At 43.5% G+C, this 25,713-nt stretch overlaps 1 protein-coding gene across 4 annotated transcripts in view; it reads right to left on the bottom strand.

The window, feature by feature from the left end:
- Nucleotides 1-21,983, bottom strand: part of PDE8B (phosphodiesterase 8B) — a 239,340-nt gene extending 217,357 nt beyond the window's left edge. For 3 of the 4 annotated variants that reach the window (XM_035014694.1, XM_035014695.1, XM_035014696.1), the window contains exon 1: nucleotides 21,878-21,983. In XM_035014694.1, the coding sequence (XP_034870585.1) occupies nucleotides 21,878-21,913 (36 nt within the window). In that variant the 5' untranslated portion in view covers nucleotides 21,914-21,983. Of the gene's footprint in view, nucleotides 1-20,154; nucleotides 21,259-21,877 lie in introns of those variants that run through there. The other variant, XM_035014700.1, reaches the window with a different exon arrangement.
- Between the last annotated feature and the right edge of the window lie 3,730 nt (nucleotides 21,984-25,713).

Below are 25,713 nucleotides of genomic sequence, written 5' to 3'. Positions count from 1 at the left end.
GAATAAATGAGTGAATTTTTTCTATTTCTTCCTCTTTTGCCTTTCTCTTAACTGTTATGACTCAAAATTGGGTATTTTTTTTCTTTTAATGAGTAGAATTTGATGTTCTATGCTCTTAGTTTTTAAAGTCAGTTTGATCTGATAATCCTCCATTTGGTAATATACATCAGAAAAAGCCAATGGAATAAAATAATAATTTATACAAAAATGTTTGTAATAGTCTTTGCAATAATGAAACTGGAGATAATACAAACATCAAAGACTCACTAACATATTAGAATACCACTACTTAAAAGTACGTAATGAAATAATGTTAGGTGGGGCACCTGGGTGGCTCAGTCTGTTAAGCGTCTGCCTTCGGCTCAGGTCATGACCCCAGGGTCCTGGGATCAAGTCCCGCATCGGGCTCCCTGCTGGGCAGGGAGTCTGCTTCTCCCTCTCCCTCTGCCTGCCGCTCCCCCTGCTTGTGCTCACTCTCTATCTCTCTGTCAAATAAATAAAATAAAATCTTAAAAAAAAAAGAATGTTAGTTTAAAAATATATGGTATATGGAGATTGATTACAACTATGGAAGATGTGTATCCACCTGTCAAGGTTCCTAAGTGGATGTAAAGCGACACAGATGAGAAACAAGAGCTTAACAGATCTCGTTTTCTGAAAAACTGAATACAAAAACAATGCAAATGAATAAGCATTATGTTTCCTAATATCTCCTCAAAACAATTTAGCTCAATATTTTCTTTTAGGAACTTCCACTGAGTTTTTGTCCTTCAGACAGAAGATGGAAGATGGAAAAAAATAAAGAATCAGAGATAGATGGAAACAAAGACAGAAATTAAATGCATACACATTTACAAAGGAAATACTGAGCCCGACACACAGTACAGAGGCAGAAAGAAAGTGAAAGATTAAGAAAGACACAGGGAGCCACTGTTGTGGTGAAATATTCCTACCAAGTGGGTGTACAGATATAGGTCCTTTAAGAATAAAAATTTTAAAAAAAGAAAAAGACGTTATACATTTATCTATAGGTGCATCACTTCTTGGATCTTTTGCCATGGACCAAATGAAATTTAGGAGAAGGTTTGGCTGGCCCATAGGGCAGTTTTCCCATGCCGGTTGTAAAAGATGCAAACAGAGAAGATGTAGGAAGAGATTCAGCTAACATCTGACTTCCTGAGGTCAACATCATCAAAATGGAATCCACTGTGCACTGGGCCCTGAATCCATGTAATACAGAAGTGATCTGTCCTTCCCATTAACAAGGACACCCTGGAGAGGGACTCCAGAATATCCTCACCACTCACCTTCAGAATTCTCCTGCACCCAAATAGGCTATGAGAGGTAAAACACTCACTTCCAAAAAGCTTGTAAATACATTTCACAAGAGTATCAGACATTAAAAATATGTACAAATAAAACACTCAGTATAGCCCTACTCCAAAGGAGTCTATAGAGCGATCATGTACACGGGACTTATAAGAAATGACAGAGCATAATCCATGAGTGTTAAGGTATGAGAAAAAAATGAGTGATACTGTCCATTCTCTTTGGTAGTTACGAAGGCTGGGGAAGGCTTGCTGGAGAAGGGCTGTGACAGAGAGACCTCCACCAGGAGGAGACTTTTCAAGTGAGGGAAATAGCATGAGCAAAAGCATCGAGGCAGAGCTAACTTTGATGGATCCAGAAGACAGTTAGCAGATGAGCTAACTAGACAGTGGCTCCTGAGGTGGGGATGGTAAAAGTAGAAGGGGAAGAAAGAGACAAAAGATGGAAAATCCTGATACTCCCATATGTAGGTTCTACCATCTGTAAGGAAACTCCCAATGTGAAAATCTGTATTTACAAAACAAATCCATTGCCATACACAATAAATTTGTGTTTGTCAAGTGATTAAGTGTTGGCTTTTTAAAAACAGTACACTGCATGGCTTCATAAATCCTCATATAGCACTTTAAGTTTGGGCGTATTCAAAATCAGGGTACAAATTATTAATTCACTAATTCATTAATTCAATCTGACTTAAGATATACAATATATAAAGCAAAGCACATTTATTTCTACATTAGTGTACAATTTCCTGAATGCCTCATGGGTAAGAAAAAATGGTCAGGTTTCTAAGCAGGTCCTCCTCTGCCCACATGCCCTTTGCTAGGCATACCATCTGCTCCAAAAAATTTCATTCCATGAGGTGAGGCCAAAGTCATCCATTCATTCAGCAAATATCTACTGAGCAGCTACCATGTATCAGACCGTAACTGGGCACTTGAGAAACAAGACAGAAACAGTCTCTTACATCTAGGAGTTTAGGTTACAGAAGGTTGGAATGACAAATAGTGGTGAAGGTTATACAGAGATCTAAAATTCATTGCTGCGAGAGAGACTGGGGGAGGGGTACGGATCTTTTCTCAGAGGGGATCACACGTAAATGAATATTCTCAGAAAACCTTATCAAAGGAGTGTCGTTCTTTTTCATCCATCCATCCACCATTCTCAGTGAGAACACTGCTTGAGTACCCACCCCTGTACCAGGCACTAGGAGGGACACACAGTAAGAGCCTCAGTACTCGCTCTCAGTTCCGTCAGGAACACAGACATACACACAGAGAAGTGTGTTCACACTTGCTTTGAAAAAATAATCCAAGCCCAGAGAGAAAGATCACTGTGGGTGGAAGTGATGGTGAGGAGATGGAGTATGGCACTTGGAAGAAAGGGCAGGATTTGAATAAGTGGAAAAGAGAACATTCCAGAAAGGATGTGAGCAAAGACCTGGAAGTGGGAGCGAACACACACCAAACGCTCACAGAACAATAAAGCAGATTATTCAAAAGGCGTGTGGTGTGGGGGAAGAGAACAGCATTATTTTGGCTATGACCAGGGAATCAAACACCAGATCAAGGAGTTTGGTAAAATCCTAGTTATTGGGGATCACTGACGTTTTTCAGTAAGACTGTACATTAAAAGTGCTATTTCACTTGAGTGAGCCTGGTTGCACATTCAAGAAGAACTGGTGAATGGAGTCAGGAGTGGGGGTTAGCAAGGAGCTATACTGAGCCAGGGATGACATAATAAGGAATGGTAGGAACTGAATCGTGCCCCCCCCCACCCCCCCACCACCAATTTGTATGTAGGGGCCCTCACCTACAATGTAACTATATTTGGAGACAGGGCCTTTAAAAAGGTAATTAAGGTTAATGAGTTCATAAGGGTGAGACCCTAATCCAGTAGAACTGGTGTCCTTACAGGAAGAGGAAGAGACACCAGAGCTCAGTCGCTCAGGCGCTTGCGAGCGCACGCGCACGCATGCTCTCTCTCTCTAAACACACACACCCAGAAAAGGCCATGTGAGGACACAGTGAAAAGGCACCATCTGCTCCAGAACTGTGAGAAAATATATTTCTGTTGTTTAAACCACCCAGTCCATGGTACTTTGTTACGGTAGCCTGAGCAGACTAATACCAAGACATTGAGTTGATGGAATTTGTAAGAATGGAAAAGAAGGGCAATTCCAGAGACCTTACCGAGAACGAATCCCTGGGATGAGGTGCCGACTCAATGAGGGGCCAGGGAGCCAGTGATATCAAAACCAATTCCAAAATTTCCAGCTTGGATATCAATGTACATATGAGAATGGGGAGAACTCGCAGGAAAAATAAGTCTTGTTTATAAAAGGGATTCTTTACCAGGATTTGCACTCTCTGAGGCCCAGAATCTTGAGTCTAGAAACCAGAAAGTATCCACCCAATACCACCACTGACATTTCACCATCACCAGAACACAGAGAATGTGAGGGACGTGAGGCCTAGGTCCTCTTCTGTGGTCACTGCTGGATCTCTAGTGCTCAGATCCAGAAACAGCACATGTTCAATACCTGTTCAATGAATCATGGACTTTTATGAAGATGACAGATTTGTCCACCTCTAGGTCCTCCACACTAACAAGTGCATGCCCACCCCCCTTCCCAGTGTGGCTAAGAAAACAGTCTCTTTGTCAAGACTTCCTTGGGCTTCCCTATGGAATGGTCTACACAGGGTTAGGAGTTTCTTGCTTCGCGTCCAGATTGCTAAATTCAGTCTTTTGATACTTCTGTTCCAAGAACAGCTTTTGAGCCCTGGGATTTTACTTCTTAAGTAGCTAAAGGTGCCTCAAGGCTGCCGCTCAGCCTGAGGGGCCTGCATTAGCACCTTCTGAGGTTCTGATGTCTTAATCCTCTCCCTTTGGTGGCTAGGGCTGTGAAAGGAGGTGTTCTAGAAGGTTTTTGGCTTGGGAGTCTCTTCCTTCTCAGAGTTTGACATTTGCTTAGCAGCATGGCACTTCCCGTGTTACACCATTAAACATCTCCAAGGCAACATGACTGATTACATCTTCATATCTCGTATGATGTGGTTTACAATAAATTAAGTCAGATATAGGAGACTTTCTGGGGTTCTCCACCCCAGCAGCTGTTAAACTTTAGCATACACCAGAATGATCTAAAATATAGATGGAAGGGCCTACGAATTTACATTTCTAACTAGTTCCCAAATGATGTTGATGCTACCGATCCCAGGTCACACTTGGAAAACCACTGCTATGCATAAAGTAAGATATTGAAAAACAAAAGCAAAGACCAAGAAAACCCCTTACCTGTGATGTTTTATTTTCTGAAGCATAATATAACTTGTGCTTAAACATGAATGTTACGTTACACAAGGGAATGTCACAAAGCACTATCATCCACAAACTTATAAGAATTGTAAGGTTGTAGATCTCAAGGATGTCCCACCGAGGCGGGGACTTTTAAGGACATGTTTTCAATAGTCTTCATTCTCCGTGAGACATGGGAGTGGGGGTGGGGGGTTACTTATAGAAGTAAACTGAATGTTTGAATATACACCTGCAGAACTATGTAATTTTCAGTAGAGTGACTTTCCTTATCTTAATACACACTGCTCAAGCCAAGGAAGACAAAAGTCCATTAACTTTTAGGAGCACTAAATAAAGTTCCAGGAAGCAGTGGCCTGGGAGTGGGGGAAGGGAGAGAGTATGAATTCAGTCCACTGTAAGTACACAAAGCAGATAAAATTATTTTCAGAACAATGGTTGAATAATAATAGTAATGTCTACCACTTGGGAGGAAGCTTACTATGTAATAGTCTTATAGTTCACATGTTCTACCTTTGTATAAAATCTCTGTATGTATGATGTCTCTCCATATGCTTCTCTTCCTTTACCCTTTGGATATAAAATCTCTCAACACCTCCTCTGTTTATATTAACCTAAACTCCCACCTAGCATGTTTGAGTAATCACTTGCTTTTTCCAGAGCAAGGAATCATCAAATTTTCATAGGTTATAAAAATCCTACATAATCCTTTTTTAAAAAATATATGGCTAAGGCTATATATACAGCATTTCTCACAGAGATCTAGAAGATTAGGTTCAGATCCTTCTTAATGATGGATTTTAAAAAATCACCAACATAAACATCAGCTTTAAAAGAAAAAAAAAAAAACCTCCCTAGACTTTAGAAATAAAAATGACATGTTAGGCAAAATGTAGTATAAGAATTGTCCCTTGTTGTTAAATTAAGAAATCAAGCCAGTATTTAAGATTTTCCTTCTCTTAACACTTTTTTTGAAAGCTGGAGCCCAGCCACCAAGCCCAAACATTTATAAGGCATGTTAACCAATCAGCTGCAGAAAGTTCTGTGAGAAATTCATAGCCCAACACAATTCAGATGGCATAAATATCCACATTAATTATACATTTAATATCTTGTTTCTCCTGTACATATAGTGAATGTAAAACTTATGTAATAATGAGTTAGGGATGCCACAACTACAAGTCATCTTCATTTTTAGAAAATAGAAGAAGCAAGTCTTGAATGGCCATTCTTAGAATTTCAGCCATGAGGGGCTTAGAAAATCCCTGGGAAAAGGTCTGAGAGCCATTTCAGAAACTAAATACTCTATCAAAAAATCATGTGTGTCCCAGTTGGAGTGGGTGCGTGGGAAAGAGAATAAGGCATAGGAATCATTGTGGGAATACAGACAGTTCTGCAATAATAAAACATAAACAATGCAGTGCAGTTCTTTAAATTTATTTGAAATATACATAGTTCATTTTTTTTAATTATGGAAGAAGAAAAAAGAACACAAAACATCTCAGATTTTATTTTCAAATTGAATAGCATTTTAAGATGGCAACTTTTGTGTAGGATGATGAATAAATATTTGTAGAATGGACTTATTTCTAGCCATGATGAAGAAACAGGGACCCAAATTTACCTTCCTTCCACTAACAACTAGAAAATCAGATAAAATATATGAAACAACTATTTTCAGACATTGGACAATAGGTAACTCAGGACTGTCAATGCTGAAAGAAGAAAAACAGATGAGATATAAAATATTACCTCAGCTTTCACCCTGGAGGCACATTCCCAGGCAGGGACGAAATCCCAGGCAGAGTCCAGGGTTTTCACTGAGTTGCAGTGACAGAAATCAGAGTCTGGAAAGGCCTACGTGGTGAGAGTTTATATGGCAGAGTTTCAGAGAGAGGAAGCTATATATACAAGGCACTCTGAGGAGCACGTGAAAGTTACTAAATACTAAGACATGCATGGATAGGGTGAAATTCCACACACCAGGAAGAGAGTGACTGGAAAGCTATAAACTGAACAATTCACAGTGCTCCCAATGAACTAAGAGCCATCAAGTTCTCACCAGCCAGAATGGAGAGTTCTTGTTGATAATTCAGGGCATTCAGTAGAGAACCCAGTGGGTCATGCCTTAAGAGTAAGGCTAAAGAACACTTAGAGAAAAGACTACTCCAGATCGACCTTACGAGAAGTTTACAAATAAGCCTTGAAAGGATCATACTGAACCAAAATTAACTTAGTTGTCTCCCAGAACAAAATCCAACATTCTTCAAAGAAAACAAAATCTAAACACAACAGTGTAACATTCAAAATGTCTAACATACATTCAAAATTACTAGGTATGCCAACATGCAGAAAAATATGAACAAAAATCCAATGAAAGATCAGTAAGTGGAAGTAGAAATAAGAGAAGAAGAAATAAGCAGATAAGAACAATAACCATTATCCAAGTACGAAAGGAAAACATAAGCACTGTGAGAGGAGAAATGGAAGATTTTCTAAATGGAGCCTCTAGAAATGAAAAAAACAAGTTCTGAAATGAAATAGTCACGGACTAGGACTAAGAGCATATTAGACATTGAAAGAGAAAAGATTGGTGAACTAGAAGACATTTTAATTCAAACTATTCAAATTAAAGAGGGGGAAAAAAGCTAAAAGAAAATCAACAGAGCCTCAATGATGCACAAATCTAAGAAATTCAGCAAACCTCAAGCAGGATAAACCAAAAGTGCTCCACACCAATGCACAATAGAATATAATTTCTGAAAACACTGATAAAAAGAAAATTTTAAAAGGATCCAGAGAAAAAGGACAGAGTAAGTACAGAGATAAGAGTGCCAGATTTTTCCAGGGGCGCCTGGGTGGCTCAGACAGTTAAGCATCTTCCTTTGCCTCAGGTCATGATCCCAGGGTCCCTTCTCCCTCTCCCTCTGCCCTTCCCCCACCCCACCCCATGCTCATGCTCCCTCTGTCACTCTCTCTCTTGTACTCTCTCAAATAAATAAATTCTTAAAAAAAAAATATATATATATATATACATATATAAACCAGAATTAAATGGAGAATAATCTTTAAAGTACTATAAGATGAAACTGGCAACCTATATGCAGGAAAATTATCTTTCTTTCAAAAAATGAAAGTAGGGGTGCCTGGGCTCAGTCATTAAGCATCTACCTTCGGCTCAGGTCATGATCCCAGGGTCCTGGGATCGAGCCCCACATCTGGCTCCCTACTCCATGGGAAGCCTGCTTCTCCCTCTCCCACTCCCCCTGCTGTGTTTCCTCTAGCCCTGTGTCTCTCTCTGTCAAATAAATAAATAAAATCTTTAAAATAAATAAATAATAAAACTGGGTCAAAATTTTGGAATAGATGCTTCACAATATAAGACACTAGAAGGATTAGAAAGCACATAAAAAATGCACACCATCATTAGTCATCAGTGAATTACAAATAAAACCACAATGAGATACCACTATATATCCACTAAAATGGCTAAAATGCAAAATACTGACCGTATCATGTTAGTTAACAGGATGTTGAGCAACTGGAACTTTCCACATTGCTAATTGTAAATTAGTACAATCACTTCTGGAAAACAGCTGACAATTTCTTATTAAACATATACTTACCATACAACCATGAAATTTCATTCTAGGCATTCACCCCAGAGAAATGAAAACACATGCCCCCAAAATTTGTCCATAGCAGCTTTTTAAATAACAGGCAAAAACTGGAAACAAGCGAAATGTTCACTAGCAGGTGAATAAATACATTGTGATACATCCATAAAATGGAATACTACTCAATGATAAAATGTGACAAACTTCTAATACAAAAAGCAACAGAGGGAAATCTCAAAATCATTTAACTAGGTGGAAGAAGACAGACAAAAAAACCCTACATGTATGATTTCACTGATAAGAAACTCTAAAAAAGATAAATCCAGTCTACTGGAATAAAAAGGTTAGTGGCTACTTAGGGACCATGGTAAGGGCTGAGAATTCACTGGGAAGGAGCACAAGGGACAGGGTGATAGAACTGTTCTATATCTAGACTGTGTTAGTGAATACATGGACATATGTGATTATATACTTTGTCAAAATGCACACTTTGAAGGTGTATATTTTCCACTAACAATGAAGCAGCAGAAAGAGAAAATAAGAAAACAATCCCATTTATAATTATACCAAAAAGAATAAAAAACTAAGAATAAACTTAACCAAAGAGGTAAAAGATCTGTACTCTGAAAAGTATAAAACTAATGACAGGAATGGAAGACGACACAAATAAATGGAAAAATATTCCATGCTTATGGATTGGAAGAACAAATATGGTTAAAATGTCCTTACTACCCAAAGCAGTCCACACATTTAATGCAATCCCTATCAAAATACCAACAGCATTTTTCACAGAACTAGAACAAACAGTCCTAAAATATGATGGAAGCACAAAAGAACCTGAATAGCCAAGGCAACCTTGAAAAAGAAAAACAAAGCTAGAAGTATCACAATTCCAGATTTCAAATTATACTACAAAGCTGCAGTAATCAAAACAGTATGGTAGTGGCACAAAAATAGACATACATATCAATAGAACAGAATACAGAGCCCAGAAATAAACCCATGATTATATGGTCAATTCTTCTTCAACAAAGGTGCAAGAATATGCAATGGGAAAGAGGCAATCTCTTCAACAAATGGTGTTGGGAAAACTGAACCACTTTCTTACACCATACACCAAAATAAATTCAAAATGGATTAAAGACCTAGGTGTGAGACCTGAAACCATAAAAATCCTAGAAGAGAGCACAAGCAGTAATTTCTCTGAAATTGGCAGTAGCAACTTTTCTCTAGATAGGTCTCCTGAGGCAAGGGAAATAGAAGCAAAATAAACTATTGGGACGATATTAAAATAAAAAGCTTCTGCGCAGCAAAGGAAAGAATCAACAAAACTAAAAGGCAAATTACTGAATAGGTGAAGATATTTGCAAATGGCATATCTGATAAAGGGTTAGTAACGAGAATACATTAAGAAGTTATAAAACTCAACACCTAAAAATCCAAATAATCCAATTAAAATGGGCAGAGACATGGACAGACATTTCTCCAAAGAAGACGTCCAGATAGCCAAAAGACACATGAAAAGATGCTCAACATCACTCATCATCAGGGAAATACGAATCAAAGCTACAATGAGATATCAACTCACACCTGTTAGAATGGCTAAAATCAACACCACAAAAAACGAGTGTTGGTGAGGATGTAGAGAAAAAGGAACCCTCTTGTACCGTTGATGGGAATGCAAATTGGTGCGGCCATTGTGAAAAACTATATAGGGGTTCCTCAAAAAGTTAAAAATAAAACTACCCTATGATCCAGCAATTGCACTACTAGGTATTTACCAAAAGGATACAAAAACACTAATTCAAAGTGATAAATGCACCCCTTTGTTTATAGCAGCATTATTTACAACAGCCAAATTATGGAAGCAGCCCAAGTGTCCATCCACTGATCAATGGGTAAAGAAGATGTGATGTGTCTGTATATATATAATGGCATATTATTCAGCTATAAAAAGAATGAAATCTTACCATTTGCAATGACATGGATGGAGATAGTATAATACTAAGTGAAATAAGTCGGAGAAAGACAAATACCATACGATTTCACTCACATGTGGAATTTAAAAAACAAAACAAATGAGCAAAGGAAAAAAGAAAGAGAAAGAGACACACCAAGAAACAGACTCTTAACTACAGAGAACACACTGATGGTTATCAGAGGCGGGGGGATGGATGGGTAAATAGGTGACGGGGATTAAGGAGGGCACTTGTGATGAGTACTGGGTGATGTGTGGAATTATTAAATCACTATGTTGTACACCTGAAAGTAATATAATACTGTATGTTAACCACACTGGAATTAAAATTAAAAAAATTTTAAGGTGTATATTTTATTGTATATAAACAATACCTCAATACAGGTTTTGTTTCGTTTTTTTAATTCGCAGCATTTGCCTGATGTTATGAACGGAAATGTGTCCTCCAAAATTCTTAGGCTGAAGCCTTAACCTCCAATGTAACTGTATTTGGAGATAGGACGCTTAGGGAGGTAATTAAGGTTAAATGTGGCCATAAGGGCCAACAGGACTGGTGTTCTTATAAAAAAGAGGAAGATACCATTGAGTTCTCCACGAACACACAGCGAATACACCACGTGAGGACACAGTGAGAAGGCAGTCATCCACAAGCCATGAAAAGAGGTCTCACAGAAACCAACCCTAAAGCTACCTTGATCTTGGGCTTCTAGCTTTCAGAACTGTGAGAAAATAAATATCTGTGTTTCAGCCACCCAGCCTGTGATATTTTGTTATGGCAGCCTGAGCAGAACAACACACCTAAGCATCAAGCCCAAGACAATAATGAGCTCATCATTCCTTACTAATCATCTTATTCTTGGGCCTATTATATATTTAGCCCACTGAAACTTTTCTAGAATACGTATAGAGAGATCAGCAGTTGTTATAATTCCATATAAGGTCTTCACCAACAGGTAGCCAACAAATCAGATAGCTGGTTTACATGATAGACCCCGAGGGATGATGGGAACACAACTTTTAGGCCTGTAAGAGCAACCACTGAAGCCAGACAGACATTCTGGGGGCCAAACAAGAGGAGGAAGATCATAGCAACATCTCAGTCACATCCTAGGTGTGTGTCAGATCTGACATTAGTGAAAGAATTGCTTTCTCTTGGCTTTCCGTTGAGCCTCACTTGGCACTGACACCAAAACCATGGGTTGTGGGCTTCTCTCTCTCTTTTTTTCTCCACCATCTCATTTATTAGATGAATTTCTGCAACCAATGATTCCATTGGTTGTCATCTTTCTACTGATTATGGTTCAGTTATCAGGAGCGATAATTTTTAGCTGACAAACTATGATCCATCCTTCTCCTTTAAAGCTATCTTAGGGGACGGGGTGCCTGGGTGGCTCAGTCAGTTAAGTGGCTGCCTTCGGCTCAGGTCATGATCCCAGGCTCCTGGGTTCGAGCCCTGCATCGGGCTCCCTGCTCAGCGGAGAGCCTGTTTCTCCCTTTCCCTCTGCCTGCCGCTCTGCCTACTTGTGCTCTCTATCTCTCTGTCAAATAAATAAATTTTTTAAAAAAATCTTTAAAGCTATCTTAGGGGAATTCAAATCTGGTTATAAAGAAAGGTTTCTAAGGGGAGGTGAGCCTTTATTCTGACCTTGGCTTATTGAGAAGAGCTGTCACAGTCAGTGCCTGGCCTTGTATCTCCCTTGAAAGGTTTCTCTTCCAGGAAAACCAAGGGGCAAGAACTAAGCCATGCCATGGTCGCTCCCGATATCAGCCCCGATCATCAGAGTTGATTCATGAAGAATTCATTAGGGTACAAAAGGTCAGGGACCAGGTGGCAAGGACCAAAGCCTGATAACAAAAACTGACACCATGTTAGTGCTGCAAGGAGTCTGAGAGATATCCTCAAGTTATCCTATCCCATCTGTCTGCAAATCCTGTTAATTCCATTTAAAACTTAAATCAGAATCTGACCATCATTCACCATCTTCACTGCTATCAGGTCGGTCTCAGCCACCACATCTCTCACCTGGATTACTGTGATGCTTCCTACCAGATGCCCTAGCTTCCTCCTGACTCCCCTCGGGCTCTTAGTGCAGCAGCCACATGGGTGACCCACCCACACCTGAAGTCAGATTCCATCACTCCCATCTCACTAGGTCTTTATAGCAGATGGCCAGGCCCTCAGCTGTCAGGCCTCCATGACCTCCCTGACAACCGTCTCTACTGCCCTCCCCTTGCTCATGCCCTCCTTGCCACACTGGCGTCCTTGCTGCACCTTGAACTTCTGGACATGTGGGGCCTGTGCATCTGCTATTCCTCCTGCTTGGAATGTGCTTTCCAACCAGCCACATGGTTCATTCCCGACTTCCTTCAGGCCTCCCTTCCGCAGGGAGGCTTTCTCTGATTTAGTAAAGAAACATTCCCCAACCCATCCTGGGAAGTCCTTAACGCCCCTTCCTGCTTTATCTTTCTCCCTATCTTTCCCTAGTTTCTCCCTAGCACTCTCTCTCCCTGGCGCATATGGCCAGCCGACCTTCTTTGTAATTTTCATTCTTCACCTTCTCCCCACACCAGAAAGTAAGCTCCTAGGAGAGAAAACTTGGTCTGGCATGTGCTGGGTGCTCAGTAGTTACTTGTTGCATAAACAATGGAAATCTGCTCCTTCTACAGATGAGAAGTTACAGGGAAGATGTGACCATCCTCACAGTGCTCATCTTCCTCTGCTGCTCACAGCTCTTACTGACCTCCCGACCCTGCATGGGCAGAGACAGAGAAAAGGCCAGCCGACTAAGCATGTGCCCCTAAACATGGGGCTTAGGGAAGGATGAGGAAGGCCAGCTACACCTGGGCCAGGGTTAGAGGCCATCTAGGTACGAGAAGCAGGCAGGGGCCCATGATGCAGTGGCTCTGAGCTCTGCCCCTTCCTCCTTCCTCCTTCCTCCTGAGAGCTACACTCTCCACCAGTGGACTGGCCAAACTGCTACAGCACGACAAGATATTGATTCTCTCAGCCCTCAGGCCACCCATGCAGGGCCTTGAACAACCCCAGTCTCGCCCACTGACTCCAGTATCTCAGACAACATTGCTATTGTCCTCTGTGTGCTGGGATTGGGAAACACTGCTTTAGCCTTCCTCCAAGCAGCCTTCCCCCTCTACTCCTTCCACCATCTTCTCTCACCTTCTTGCTTATTTTCTTCTCTCGAAGTTCCTGAAGCCACAGGATCTTTTCCGCCGCTGCAGAGACCAGAGGGTGACCTACGGCCTTTCGGACAGAATTTATTCCCACAATGAGTGACAGCACGTTGAGAACTCCAGTGCATGCCATATTAAAAGGTGTGAAATGCCCTTCCTTAAACAGAAAAGCCTGCTCACAGATGGTGAAAATACTTCAGTGGCCACTGTCCCTCTGAAAATGCTATCCTGGGGTAAAACTAACTTCTTCCTCTTTGAAACATGAAAACGGGTATTACAGAATGATGCTCTTCAGGCAGAAATGATGTCCAATGGGCCCTTTGACAAAGATGCTCATAGTAAACCCTTTGTCAATATTTTGTATTTCGGGGCGCCTGGGTGGCTCAGTCGTTAAGTGTCTGCCTTTGGCTCAGGTCATGATCCCAGGGTCCTGGGATCGAGCCCCGCATCGGGCTCCCTGCTCAGTGGGAAGCCTGCTTCTCCTCTCCCACTCCCCCTGCTTGTGTTCCCTCTCTCACTGTGTCTCTCTCTGTCAAATAAATAAAATCTTAAAAAAAAAAAAACTATTTTGTATCTCAATCTTGTGAATATCATTCCATCACCAGCCAGGACAGGATCTAGAACTCCTCAACCTTCCAAAGCACTCTTAGGTTACTAAGAGGACCTTCTGTGCCGATTTCAAAACAGAGGGGATTTAATGAAAGCTACCTGAGGAATTTATTTTCCTCTTTATATTCCAGTCCATTGCAAGGAAGATGGTCTTGAATTTTCTTTTAAAAATCACTAAAAGGAACTAGAAAACAGATCCTAAAAACCTAGAGAAATCATTTGTTTTCCTATCACTTAATCAGCCATGACTAATTGTACAAAGGTACTATTGTAAAGAATGCATGCAGTGTGTTAATACACTTATTAAGTCACTTTCCTGACAATGTCCCAACTGCTTTCTTAGTAACATTCTCCATAGATCTCATCCAGGAAGAGTAATATTTACACTGGAGGATACTGGCTGACCATGTGTGTTAGATGAGTGCATTTTCATCCACTTACATCTCAGTTTAATTTTCTTAGTCATTTAGAAACTGATTCAAAGATCAAAACCAGGGCTGGGACTATGGTAAGCCAAGCAAATCAGGTAAGCCACAGCATTTTTTTAAGATTTATTTTTATTTTTATTTATTTGAGATAGAGAGTGAGAGAGCACAAGCATGGGGCAGAGGAAGAGGGGGAAGCAGGCTCTCTGCTGAGCAGGGAACCCGACTCGGGGCTCGATCCCAGGACCCCAGGATCATGACCTGAGCTGAAGGCAGACGCTTAACCAACTGAGCCACCCAGGTGCCCCTAGGCCACAACCCTTGAGGAGGTCCTCACACTCACATGCTGACCCTGTACTTGGGGGCCTCCTTACATTTTGCACCCTAGCCTCCTCACTCCTAAGGAGGCATGCACACTCTGGGTCACGCAAGTGACCTATGTCACCAATCTGGACGCTGGGATCAGATAACACCTGAGTCAGGGATGTGCACGTTTCGCAGGCAAGGGACCTAGGTTCCAGTCTCTTCCTTGCCGCTTCTGCTACATTTCACCAAACTAAGACACCACTGACTATACAAAACACCATCACTTCGTGTACCACTAAGAAAAACATGCTGCCCATTAAACTATGACATAATGGTCTAATGCCAGTCCTATAAGATGTACAAATTGGTCCCATTAGCCTCTCACAGCTTTGAATTTTTTCATCTATACCGACGAATTAGGCAATTTCTCCTGCCTTCAGTTTAGTTACTTGACATGTGATAAGTAATCCTTCAGCACTCATCTCAATAACAAAGCATAAATCTAGCTTTATGTACTTGTGGGTATCTTTTCTTTATTGAACACCCTTGGCTGCTACTTGCAAAAACGAACAAAACAAAGCTGAAATTGCATCATCCTTCAATGACAAATATTTGCTCTATCAATATCAAATTTATGCCCCATTCTCTATTTCCTTGACTCTCTGTGTAACTGTGTAAACAATAACTTTTTTGTTTCAGTGCTGAATCACAGTGTAACCTTTTGGAAGTCATCTTAATCAGCAATTAAACTCAACCCCAAGGATTGACAGCAATGCACCCACCTCAACTGAAAAGTTGAAAATATCAGAACTTAAAACTGAGTAAATACATCCCCCAGGGGATGACAAGTACTTTCACAACTGCTGTCTGGCTGACAGTAATTTATAAGGTGCCGCGTCCTCCCCACCCCCACCCCCCAGAAATGGTGATCACAGATTCAGACTGGTAATCGACACACCCTCGGCTTTAATCCAACACTGCCTTTACTTGCCTTTAGAGTAGGAAACACGACGGGCAAGACAATTACGACTGTCTGCTATCTCGTGGGAGGGCCGGCAACTACCCAGGAGGCAGTCTTGGCCTCCCCGCACCACATGCGGGATGTACACGGTGCCTAGGGATGAGGTGCATGGCTCCCCTTGACCCAGAAACGCCACCCACTGGCTTGTCTATTGCTCCAGTACCGCAGGCCCAGAAATCTAGAGTTTCCCAGTAATCAAGACAGATCATCTACACCAGGTGTAGAGCAGTCCGAACTTATCTTAACTCGTTATGTTTCCAAGGGAAAGATGTGTCAGAAGGAAAGTCGGCAGCTGTCCTTCCAGGCCCGTTAAGGGGAAAAGGTTTCCAGGCCTAGCTCTCGGGCCCCACTGACTGAAAAACACACCCTGATTCTAGGAGCAATTAGAAGGGGACAGGGAACATCTCAGAAAAACTGAAGTGCTGCTTTTACATACTTAACTGCCAACCCTAGCTGCTCAGCTGGAATGGGGAGAATAATTTAAAGGGCTACTTAAGTGAATGGTCTCTTGTGTTCCCTTTGGGCTCACAGATCTAACCGTGAACCTATGACCTAAATGTGTGCGCGCTATTGGGAGTTTTCAAGTGGTCACGTGATTGCTTTCCTCCAAAGGCACACATGCCTCCCGGGCCGCCTGGAAGCCCTGGGAGCTCAAGCCGCAGAGCCTCTGGGTTGTCTGTGCCCCTAGGGTGCAGTCTGGGACAGGCACACTGGGCCTGGACAGCTCCAGGAGCTTCTGAAGTTGCAAATAATCAAAGGTCATCACTTGGTCCCCGGGTATACGCTGAGCACTCTACATACATTAACTCATTTAATTGGCACCCTAACCCTGCAAGTACTATTCTTCCCATTTTACAGATGAGGAAACATTGCTGGTATGGGACAGGGCTGGGATTAGAGCTCAGGCCGCCTGCTTCAGTATTCATGCTTTTAGCCCCCACGCTCATGGCCTCACCTGCAGTCACTGTCTCACCTTAAATCCACCGCCACTAGTAAAGGTTACTTGATGCAAGTAGTAACGTTGGGCCACTTGAAAACAACACCCAGGGAATTCAGAAAAACCACACTTTCTTTGGTCAGGAGGTGAGGATGAGATGTGAGAGATGGCTCTGCGATGTGGCTTCGGAAACACCCCGACCTCCTCAAATAAAAATGGGGTGACTACACCTCAGTATGGGCCACATAGTGACAGAGACAATGGTTTATGGGCTGAATTGTATCCCCCCAAATTCATAGGTTGAATTCCTAGCGCCCCTCCCCCACCTCGGAATGTAACCGCACTTGGATAGGACCTTTAGAGAGGTCAGTAACATTCATCGAGCTCATTAGGGTAGATCCCAACCCAGAAGGACCAGTGCCTTTATAAAAAGAGATTGGGGGGGGCACCTCGGTGGCTCAGTCAGTTAAGCATCAGACTTTTTATTTCGGCTCAGGTCAGGATCTCAGGGCATGAGATCAAGCCCCGAGTGGGGCTCTGCGCTCAGTGGGAGTCTGCTTAAGATTCTCTCCTTCTCCCTCTGCCCCTTCCCTGCGCGCATGCGCCTGCTCTCGCGAGGGCTCTCTCTCCCTCAAATAAATAAATCTTAAATAAAAATTTTTTTAAAGAGATTATAACAGACACACAGAGAGAAGATCATGTGAAGATGCAGGGAAAAGATGGTGAAGGGGAGCAGAATGTGCTACCCCAAAATACGCCTCTTTAGCATAAGGATTATTCTGAGCTGATTATTTTTTTAAGGAACTGCAGACACAAAAGAAGCTCTGAAAACAGGGTAGCAGTTACCTTTTGTGAGGGAAATTTGCATTAGAAAGAGATCTTGTACCAGGAAGGGAGTTACTACCAGAGATAACTTTCCCCTGAAAGACTTATCTGCAGGGCAGGGCAACCTTTGTTTACCAAACATTCACTTTTCTCACCTTCCCTTGAATTGCCTTTTCCCCTTGGAAACCCCAGACCCCTTTCCCTCTCCTTAGCTCAGATGATATATAAGCTGCAATCATGTGGCCGCCTTTTGACAGGTCTCATTATCTTTGTGGGACTCTGGGATGTGCCTAAGTACGTGTACGTGATTAAAATTTGTTTTTCAGCTGTAGCTCTGTTTTTTATTTCAGGGGGCAGGGTCTCAGCCAAGAATCTAGAAGGATAGAGGGAAAATATGTTTCCTCCCCTGCGGTGGTCATCTATAAGCCAAGGAGAGAGACCCTCCGAAGAAATCAACCCCGCTGACATCTTGATCTAGGACTTCTTGCCTCCAGAACTGTAAGAAAATAAATTTCTGTTGTTTAAGGCCCCCAGCCTGTGGTACTTTGTCATGAAAGCCCTAGCAAACTAATACAAAATGCTATGTATTTACCATTCCATTTCCTCTTTCTGGACATAGGAAAACAATATTTTCTACCCTCCCTGCATTGGGGTGAGGTCCTTGTGACTAGTTGTGACCAAAGGACCATAAATAAAAGAAATACACTTCATCCCTGGGCTGAGGCATTTAAGGGCAGGTGTTAATTACCTACAGTCTTTCTCTCCTCCTCCTCCAAACTGCCATGGGACCAGGGAGACAGTATGTTCTAGATAATGCAGTTACAAGATGGCAGAACTCCCGTCAGCCTGGCTCCCTCAGTGACTGTGTGGAGCAGGGAACTCTGTTAACCTGCTTGGGACATATAATATGAGAAATAAATAAACTTTTTTTTTTTTTTAAGCCACCAAGGTTTCAGGGTTGATTTGTGACTGCAGCATAGCCTAGCCTTACCTCACACACAAATCCACCTTAGAAAAGACGAACTACCGAAAACCTATTTCAGGACTTCATGTGCCATTAGGTGAAACCATATTAAATTTCTGTTTTTTGCAGGTAAAAATGCTCACATATGAACAATTTCATTTGTTCACACTCTAGTTGTACATATTTGCAGAAACAACCTTAGAACCAACAAGTTCTGCCACCTCTAGTTTACAAATGATACACGTGAGACCCATTCAGATTCCTGGTTTACCAAAAGCCCAGAAACATGTTAGTGGAGGAACTCGACTCCAAACCAAAAATTATATTTCTTTTTGTGACAGCAAGTTGGCAATATCTATTAAAAAGTACATACCAAATGGTAACCATGCTCTTTCATCTAGCAACTCGACCCTTAGTATTTATCGACCAGAAATAGCTGAACAGATGTGCAGAAATATATAAATAAGAAGATACACTATGCTAGCACTATATGTGATTGTGAAAATTCAGAAATAATCTAAGTGCCCACTTAAAGGGAATTGGTTAAATAAATTATGGTTCATCCATCTGCACTCAAATCTACATAGTTAAAAAAAAGAGTTCAACTTTTTTGTCCAGATGAAAAGATACCCAAGTCATATTATAGAAGCATACTGATAAAAAGTAGAAAAAGAAAAGTAAATTAGCACTCACGAAAGATTTCTTAATCTCCATGCACTAAGGTGTATCAAGTACCTGACATCTGGCAGACACTTTTTGTCCTCCCAACCCTCTCTTGCATTTTGCTTGAATCATTGTAAATAAACCCAAGTAGGTGATCCAACTCTACTATGTACCAGCTGTGTGACCTCAGGCCAGAACTTTCAGCTCTCACACCTATAAAACGGAAAGAAATAATAGCACTTCCTTCAAAAGGTGTTGATAGGATTACATTAGACTATGTACATAAGGTGCTTAGAAGGATGCTTGGCACATAATAAGTGCTTAGTAGATATTCACCGTTATGGTAATGGTAATGATGATGATATTCATCTCTGGAACCAGAAGAAACAAGGTTTCTTGCAGTCTGTTACATTTACTTCTGCTTTTTATGTCTTTAAAAAAAATTATCTAGTAAGAAAACATAATAAATCATTCTGCTTATTTCCCTTCCTGAAATTAAATAAAAAGACAATGTTTTTTAAAGCAGTGCTTATCCCAATAAACTCTAGCAATGTTAGGTATTCTAATATTTCATGTGGCTTCTAAAGACAATTTCATTATTTCATTACCAAACCAATAAACTGCTTTTCTGGGGAGTTAATAAAAATGGAGTCATTCCCAGGTAGATAAAGTGTTTATCTCTAAACACTTTATCTGAAGTACCCCCACTAGATGTGTGGCATATTTGCCCTCTTCTGCTGAGGGATCAGCTTGGGGCTTCTCCTCTTCTGATTTCTGTAACACTGTACTTATGGCAAGGGTCTTTCAAATGCACAGAAAGGACTTTTTATGTGACCGCACTCTAACTTAAACTGGGGTCCTACCCAGTGCATTCTAAGTATTAACTCAACCCACCAGGCTTATTTCCACAGACCTTAAGCCTGAAAGATTTGTGTGGCTCTATAAACAGACTGGAATTAAAATTCAATGCACCCACCGTTCTGATCCAGTATCTCTTCAGTCCATGGATGCTCTGTGGAACCAAGTATAATGCAGATGCAAAGAACTAGTGAGCATTTGTGGGTTATCTAAGCTTGGCAAATTGCTGCTACAGTGGACCCCAGAATTAAAGGTTCTTTTTGGAGCCTTTCGTAGCAGCTGAATCCCAGCTTTTGTGTGGCTTGCCCAAAAGTTTCACAGCTGGTCAGTGATAGAGCTAGGGCTGGATCCCAAGGACTGGCTTCCCAGTGAATGCTCTTTCCACTGCTGCTGGATTATCATTCTTCCGTTTTTGCTTCTTGGAAAACCGAGCAAAGTTAAAATACCTCATTCAAGGTCAGAGGGGCAGTCAAGCATAACTGGCAATGCCGGCCGACGGATTATAAAATCCTAGAGGGAAGATCCTCGCACCTCACCTATCCCCAGCGGCCCGACCCGGCCCGGCGTAAATGTTTTTGTTGACTGTCTCCCAACACAGTTTAGAGGAAGTTTCTCTTCTAGGTTCGTACTAGGTGTGTAACTTCAGGTCCTGACACACGTGTCTGTTACCGGCCGAGCAGGCACACACGCCCCGTCCCCTCCGGGGCCGGACCTGGCAGCTGGCAAACGTTGCGGGGGGCAAATGCCCACCGTGGCACTGCAGTGGTCGTCCAGCCCCAGCAACTCGCCGCTCGCCGCCCGCCCATTGCAACTATTCAGCGACCCTTTTTCCTGGGGTTGGCAACTTGGAGACTGCAAACTGTGTCAAACTGAGCCGGAAGCAGAATGGATGAGCAGGGCTAGTCTTGAGGGTACAGAGGAGCCTGTTGCAGACTTAAGACCGCTAGCCGAGCCTCATCTTCCGCCACAGTCCGGGGACCGCGACTCCTTGATCCTGGAACTAAGTGCACTCCGGTGACACTCGGACGCCCAGCAGAACGCCCCCAAGTTCAGAGCGGCAGCTGGCGGGTGCAGCTTCCCCCTCGCACGAAGCGCCCCTCCCTGAACTGCAGACTGTTCTCAGCCGCACTTTCCTATGCCCCCCGGTGTGAGAGCCTCCTTCGCACCCACGTTTCATCTCCCCCACGGGAGGCGGGTGGTTTAAACCTCACGCGCAGTCTGCGTGCCCAGCGAGCGCGGTGAGAGCGGGTCCCCGGGACCGTGGAGTCCCGGGCGCCGAAGGGAGGCCACGGAGGCTTCCAGCCCCAGGACGCCTACCCTAGCTTCCCCCTGCCCCCCGCCCCCCTGGCTGGGGCTGGCGGTGGTTCGCTTCCCGGGAAGGGGGGCACCGCGGCCGCGCAGAGAAGCGTGGGGAGAAGCTCGGGGTGCAACAGGAGCGGGCGGACCTGGCCCGTCGCGGCGCTCGCTCGGGGTAACGCCAGGAGAGCGGCGCGGCCGCTGCTGGTGGGCGATTGTTATCGTTCGGAATTATAAGCCGGGCGGTTGCGCCGGACACCCGAGGTGCTCTCCTCCTGGGAAGCAAGGAGGGAGTGGGGCAGCAGGACACGCAGAGACCGGGGCGGGGCGGGAGGGACATCGCTCCTCAGCCGCGCGGGTGTCCAAGAGGAGCTGTGGGGGCAGCTCTGGCCTGGTGCCCGCGCACCCAGCGCGCCCAGCCCGCCCCGCCAGCCGGCCGCCGAGCCCCGGCGCCGGGGGGTGTGGGGAGCGGGGGAGGCGGCGGCCTCGAACGGCGGCGGGGCGCGGTGCCCGCGGGACGTGCGGACCCTGCGCGAGGGACTCACCTGGCGAGCGCTCGGCCGGCAGCGCGTCTGCTCCATGCCGGCGGCGAGCACGCGGCTGCGGCACCCCGCGCCCCGCGCCTCGCGCCCACGGGAAGGGTCTGGTCGTTCCGAGGGACTCTGGCCGGGAGCCTGAGCCTCTTAGAGCCTTCACTCCCCAGGCACGTCCCGAGGCCGGCGGGTGCCTGGGTCCTAGCGCCCCTCCCGAGGTGAAAAGCCCCGACTTTGAGCCCGCTTAGCGCCCCTCTAACTACTCCGCTCCCCGCAAGGCCTCTCCCGCCCCTCGAGGGAAGTCGAGTCTCGCTAGAGCTGCCCAGTCTGGCGCTGCTTGAGATTTAGGGTTTGGGCACCCAGGTTTCTCCTCGTCGTGCCCACCTTCTCCACTCTCTTCTGGCGTCTCTACCCCCAAGAAAACCGTGAAGGATTTGCCCCATTCCTCAATTCAAATTCGTATATGTTATTATTTTAAAGAGATTCTAAAGTCAGGGACATTAGTTATTATTTTTTTTAAAGATTTTATTTATTTATTTGAGAGAGAGAATGAGAGAGAGAGAGCATGAGAGGGGGAGGGTCAGAGAGAGAGGCAGACTCCCCGCCGAGCAGGGAGCCCGATGCAGGACTCGATCCCGGGACTTCAGGATCATGACCTGAGCCGAAGGCAGTCGCCCAACCAACTGAGCCACCCAGGCGCCCGACATTAGTTATTATTAATACATAGACGATAGCATATGAAAGATCATTCGCCCTCAGAGTGAAGGAGAACTTTTGTATTTATATGAGTATCGATATCCTATTATGTATGTGTTGTGGGGGGGTGGAGGGTAGGTAGGATTATCCCTCAGTCTTAATTAGTGCAGACAATTTACCAACTGTGGATCAAGCCAAAGGTGCTGCCACCCTTCCCCCCCACGCCCCCACCCCCCAATCTGTTTGAAGAGCTGGAATCAAAGGTCTGGGCAGAAACTTCTATGAAGCTTGCAGACATTTTTTTTAAGTAATAAATTGTATCTACTTAAATGCGTCAGCTGTAAATAAGCCTGGCTTCTTGCTTGTGATTATTATCATGCCTGCCCCATACCTGGCTCCCTCTGAGTGCAGGGATTTCTAACAAAGACCTAGAGAGCATTTGCAAAGACTTTTCCTTTCTCAGCTGCCCACAGGGCTGAGTCAGTCCAGTTAAAACCAAGATCAACAACAGCAATCTTTTCCTGCTGACTTTCTCATCCAGAGAGGCTGATGAGATTTCTAATGACAGAAAAGGAAAACAAATAGTATGAAACTAGTCTATAGGACATGGAGACAAAGAGAGACACTATTATTTTGGTGTTAGCCATAATCCATAAAGGCCAACCGTGAGGCATGCCAGCAGTATGAATATAGCCTTTATAGTCTTTTTTCTAAGGAGCTCAAAGTGTTTCCCCTCAAAAGCATTCCTCTCTGTGTGGACAGACTCTAATATGGTCACCGATTATCCCCATCTCCTGGTATTCATGCATTTATGGAATACCCTCTCCTTGAGTGTGCCGGAACCCTGTGACTTGCTTCCTACCCGGAGCGAATGGTGACAGGATGTCACTTCAGTGATTATGTTACATAGCCTTGCTAGGAGACTCTCTCTTGCTGGCTTTGATAAAGCAAAGAGCCACGATGAGAAGGCCCACGTGGCAAGGAACTGAGGGTACCTCTGGCCAAGAGCCAGTAAGAAACTGAGGCCCTTAGTCCAACAGACTAAAAGGAACTAAGTCTTGCCAGCAACCAGGAGAGCTTGAAAAGAACTCTTCCCTAGTCAGACCTTGAGATGAGACTACAGCCCCAGCTAACACAGAGGACCCAGGGAAGCCATGCTCAGACTTCGGACCCACAGAAACTGAGATAATGTGTGATGTTTTAAGCCACTAAATCTGTGGTAACATATTATGCGCAATAGCAAAACTAATATACTTCCTCCTTCCACAGATGAAAAAGTGAGGCAAAAGGTAGAAGGGCTAACTAAGGTCATTTAAATTGGCAGCAAAATCCCCCATTATGTCATAGTCACAGCCTTTTCAGGCCCCGTACAGACAAGGAAAAGCAAAACAGCAAAGACATCAGGAGGTGAAAGAGCAATGTCAGCCTGAGATTTGGTGGTGGTAGAGCAACAGAAGAACTTGAAGAAAAGTCTGAGGCAAAAATAACCCAGCAGGTAAAAAGATGGCTTGGAAAACTCAGGGTCAATTGACCCAAGCAAAAAATACACATGTTTTCAGAAAGAAAAGCAAATAAATTAAAAGAAAAACAAGAAAGAGAAAACTAATAACAAAGAGACAATGAGGAAAAGCAAAGATACTAAATCCTCTGAATCCCCTTTCTGATTATCTATAAAAGAAAAACAAAAGCCATACTTTCTCTTGTGAATGCGGGGATTTTCCAGAAGAGCTGCTCAAGAAGTCCTAGCAGTCTATCTGCACACAGCACATGCCCATGGCAGCTAGCAGGTTGTCTATGGTCCCCAAGAAATTGCATATAATCAGATGGCATCGTGAAACTATTAGCCAGGGTTTGGAGGGCTTGCACCTTTTAAACTTTGGGCATCCAAAGACATTTTAAGTGTCTTTGGATGCCCAAAGTTTAAAAGTTTTCTATCCCACCCTGGCTGATATACAGCACAATCAAGCCCAACACTTAACCCACTGGACATTTCCTGTCATGTACCTTGAAAGGTATTATAGAGTGGTGTATGATTTTCAAAGAGAGGAAGAGGAGGAAGAGAGGGAGGAAGAAAAAGAAAAGTTAGGAGAAGGAGAGGGAAAGGAGGCAGAAAGAGCAGAAAAGAGAACTGAAACAAAGAGAAGGAAAGAATGAAGAAAGAAGAAGAAGAAGGAGGAGGAGGAGAAAGAAGAAAAAGGAGGAGGAGGAGGAAGCCGAGGCACAGAGCTCCCAGTCTAGCATGATGTACCATTTAGGGTATTGGAGCACGTCACTGGTCATTCTTTGAAGACTGAAGATGTTGATGTTGCTGACAAGCTGGTGCTTGTGTGATTGCCACCGTATGAAAGCCCGGTAGAATCAGGTGCTTGGTAATTTCTGGAGAAATTAAGTCCATGGTTTACCTTCCATGATCATCAATGTCACTGGCAGCAGATGTATTAAACTCCTTTTGTAATTCTTCCTTTTAGCTGGCATAGCATTATCCTGTTCCCCCATCCCTCTCCTGAACCAAGGGAATATACAAACAGTCCATAACTGTCCTCCTGACAACAGAGGAACAGACTCTGAGAGGCCACTTGGTGACACCTGTGACCTCCCTCGCTCCATGAGTAGTTTCAGGATCCTAGCCACCCCAGTTTTTCCTAATCATAGGGATTGGTAATGGATGGGCTGTGAGTGGGCAACTCCTGGGTGCAGCAGTTCCACTAAAATAGCAAGTACTCCCAAGTGAGCAGTTTCCTAATCAGACAAAATCAACCAAAGCTACTCTGAGGAAACCAAACATACTTCCTACAGAATTCGAGTCCAGACTGGATCCCTGGCCCCAGGACGGCTCAAGACAAAAAGAGAAAGGAAAAGCAAGTTATCACGTGTATAGGCATTAGCCCTATGGCCTGGAATTACAAATTTGCAAAGACTAAATAGGAACTGGGAAGTTCAGTGTTATCAATAAAATATCTCATTATTGTTTATTAGCAGGAAGTCATAAGCATTAGTGATGAGAGCCTTGCCCTTGTATCTGAGGAGAGGCCCCAGTGACTGGGGCCTTTAAGTGTGTTTGAGAGTTGAACCTCTCCCACTCTTCATTGATACTTACACTACCCTCAATATATCTGTCTATCACGGTATTTCTAATAGGGGCAAATTTATTC

The sequence above is a fragment of the Mirounga leonina genome, unplaced genomic scaffold, assembly GCF_011800145.1.
Source record: "Mirounga leonina isolate KUSES-001 unplaced genomic scaffold, KU_Mleo_1.0 Mir_168, whole genome shotgun sequence".
Taxonomy (NCBI): Eukaryota; Metazoa; Chordata; class Mammalia; order Carnivora; family Phocidae; genus Mirounga; species Mirounga leonina.
The sequence above is the reverse complement of the archived record's forward strand: the minus strand, read 5'-3'. Positions and strand labels throughout refer to the sequence as shown.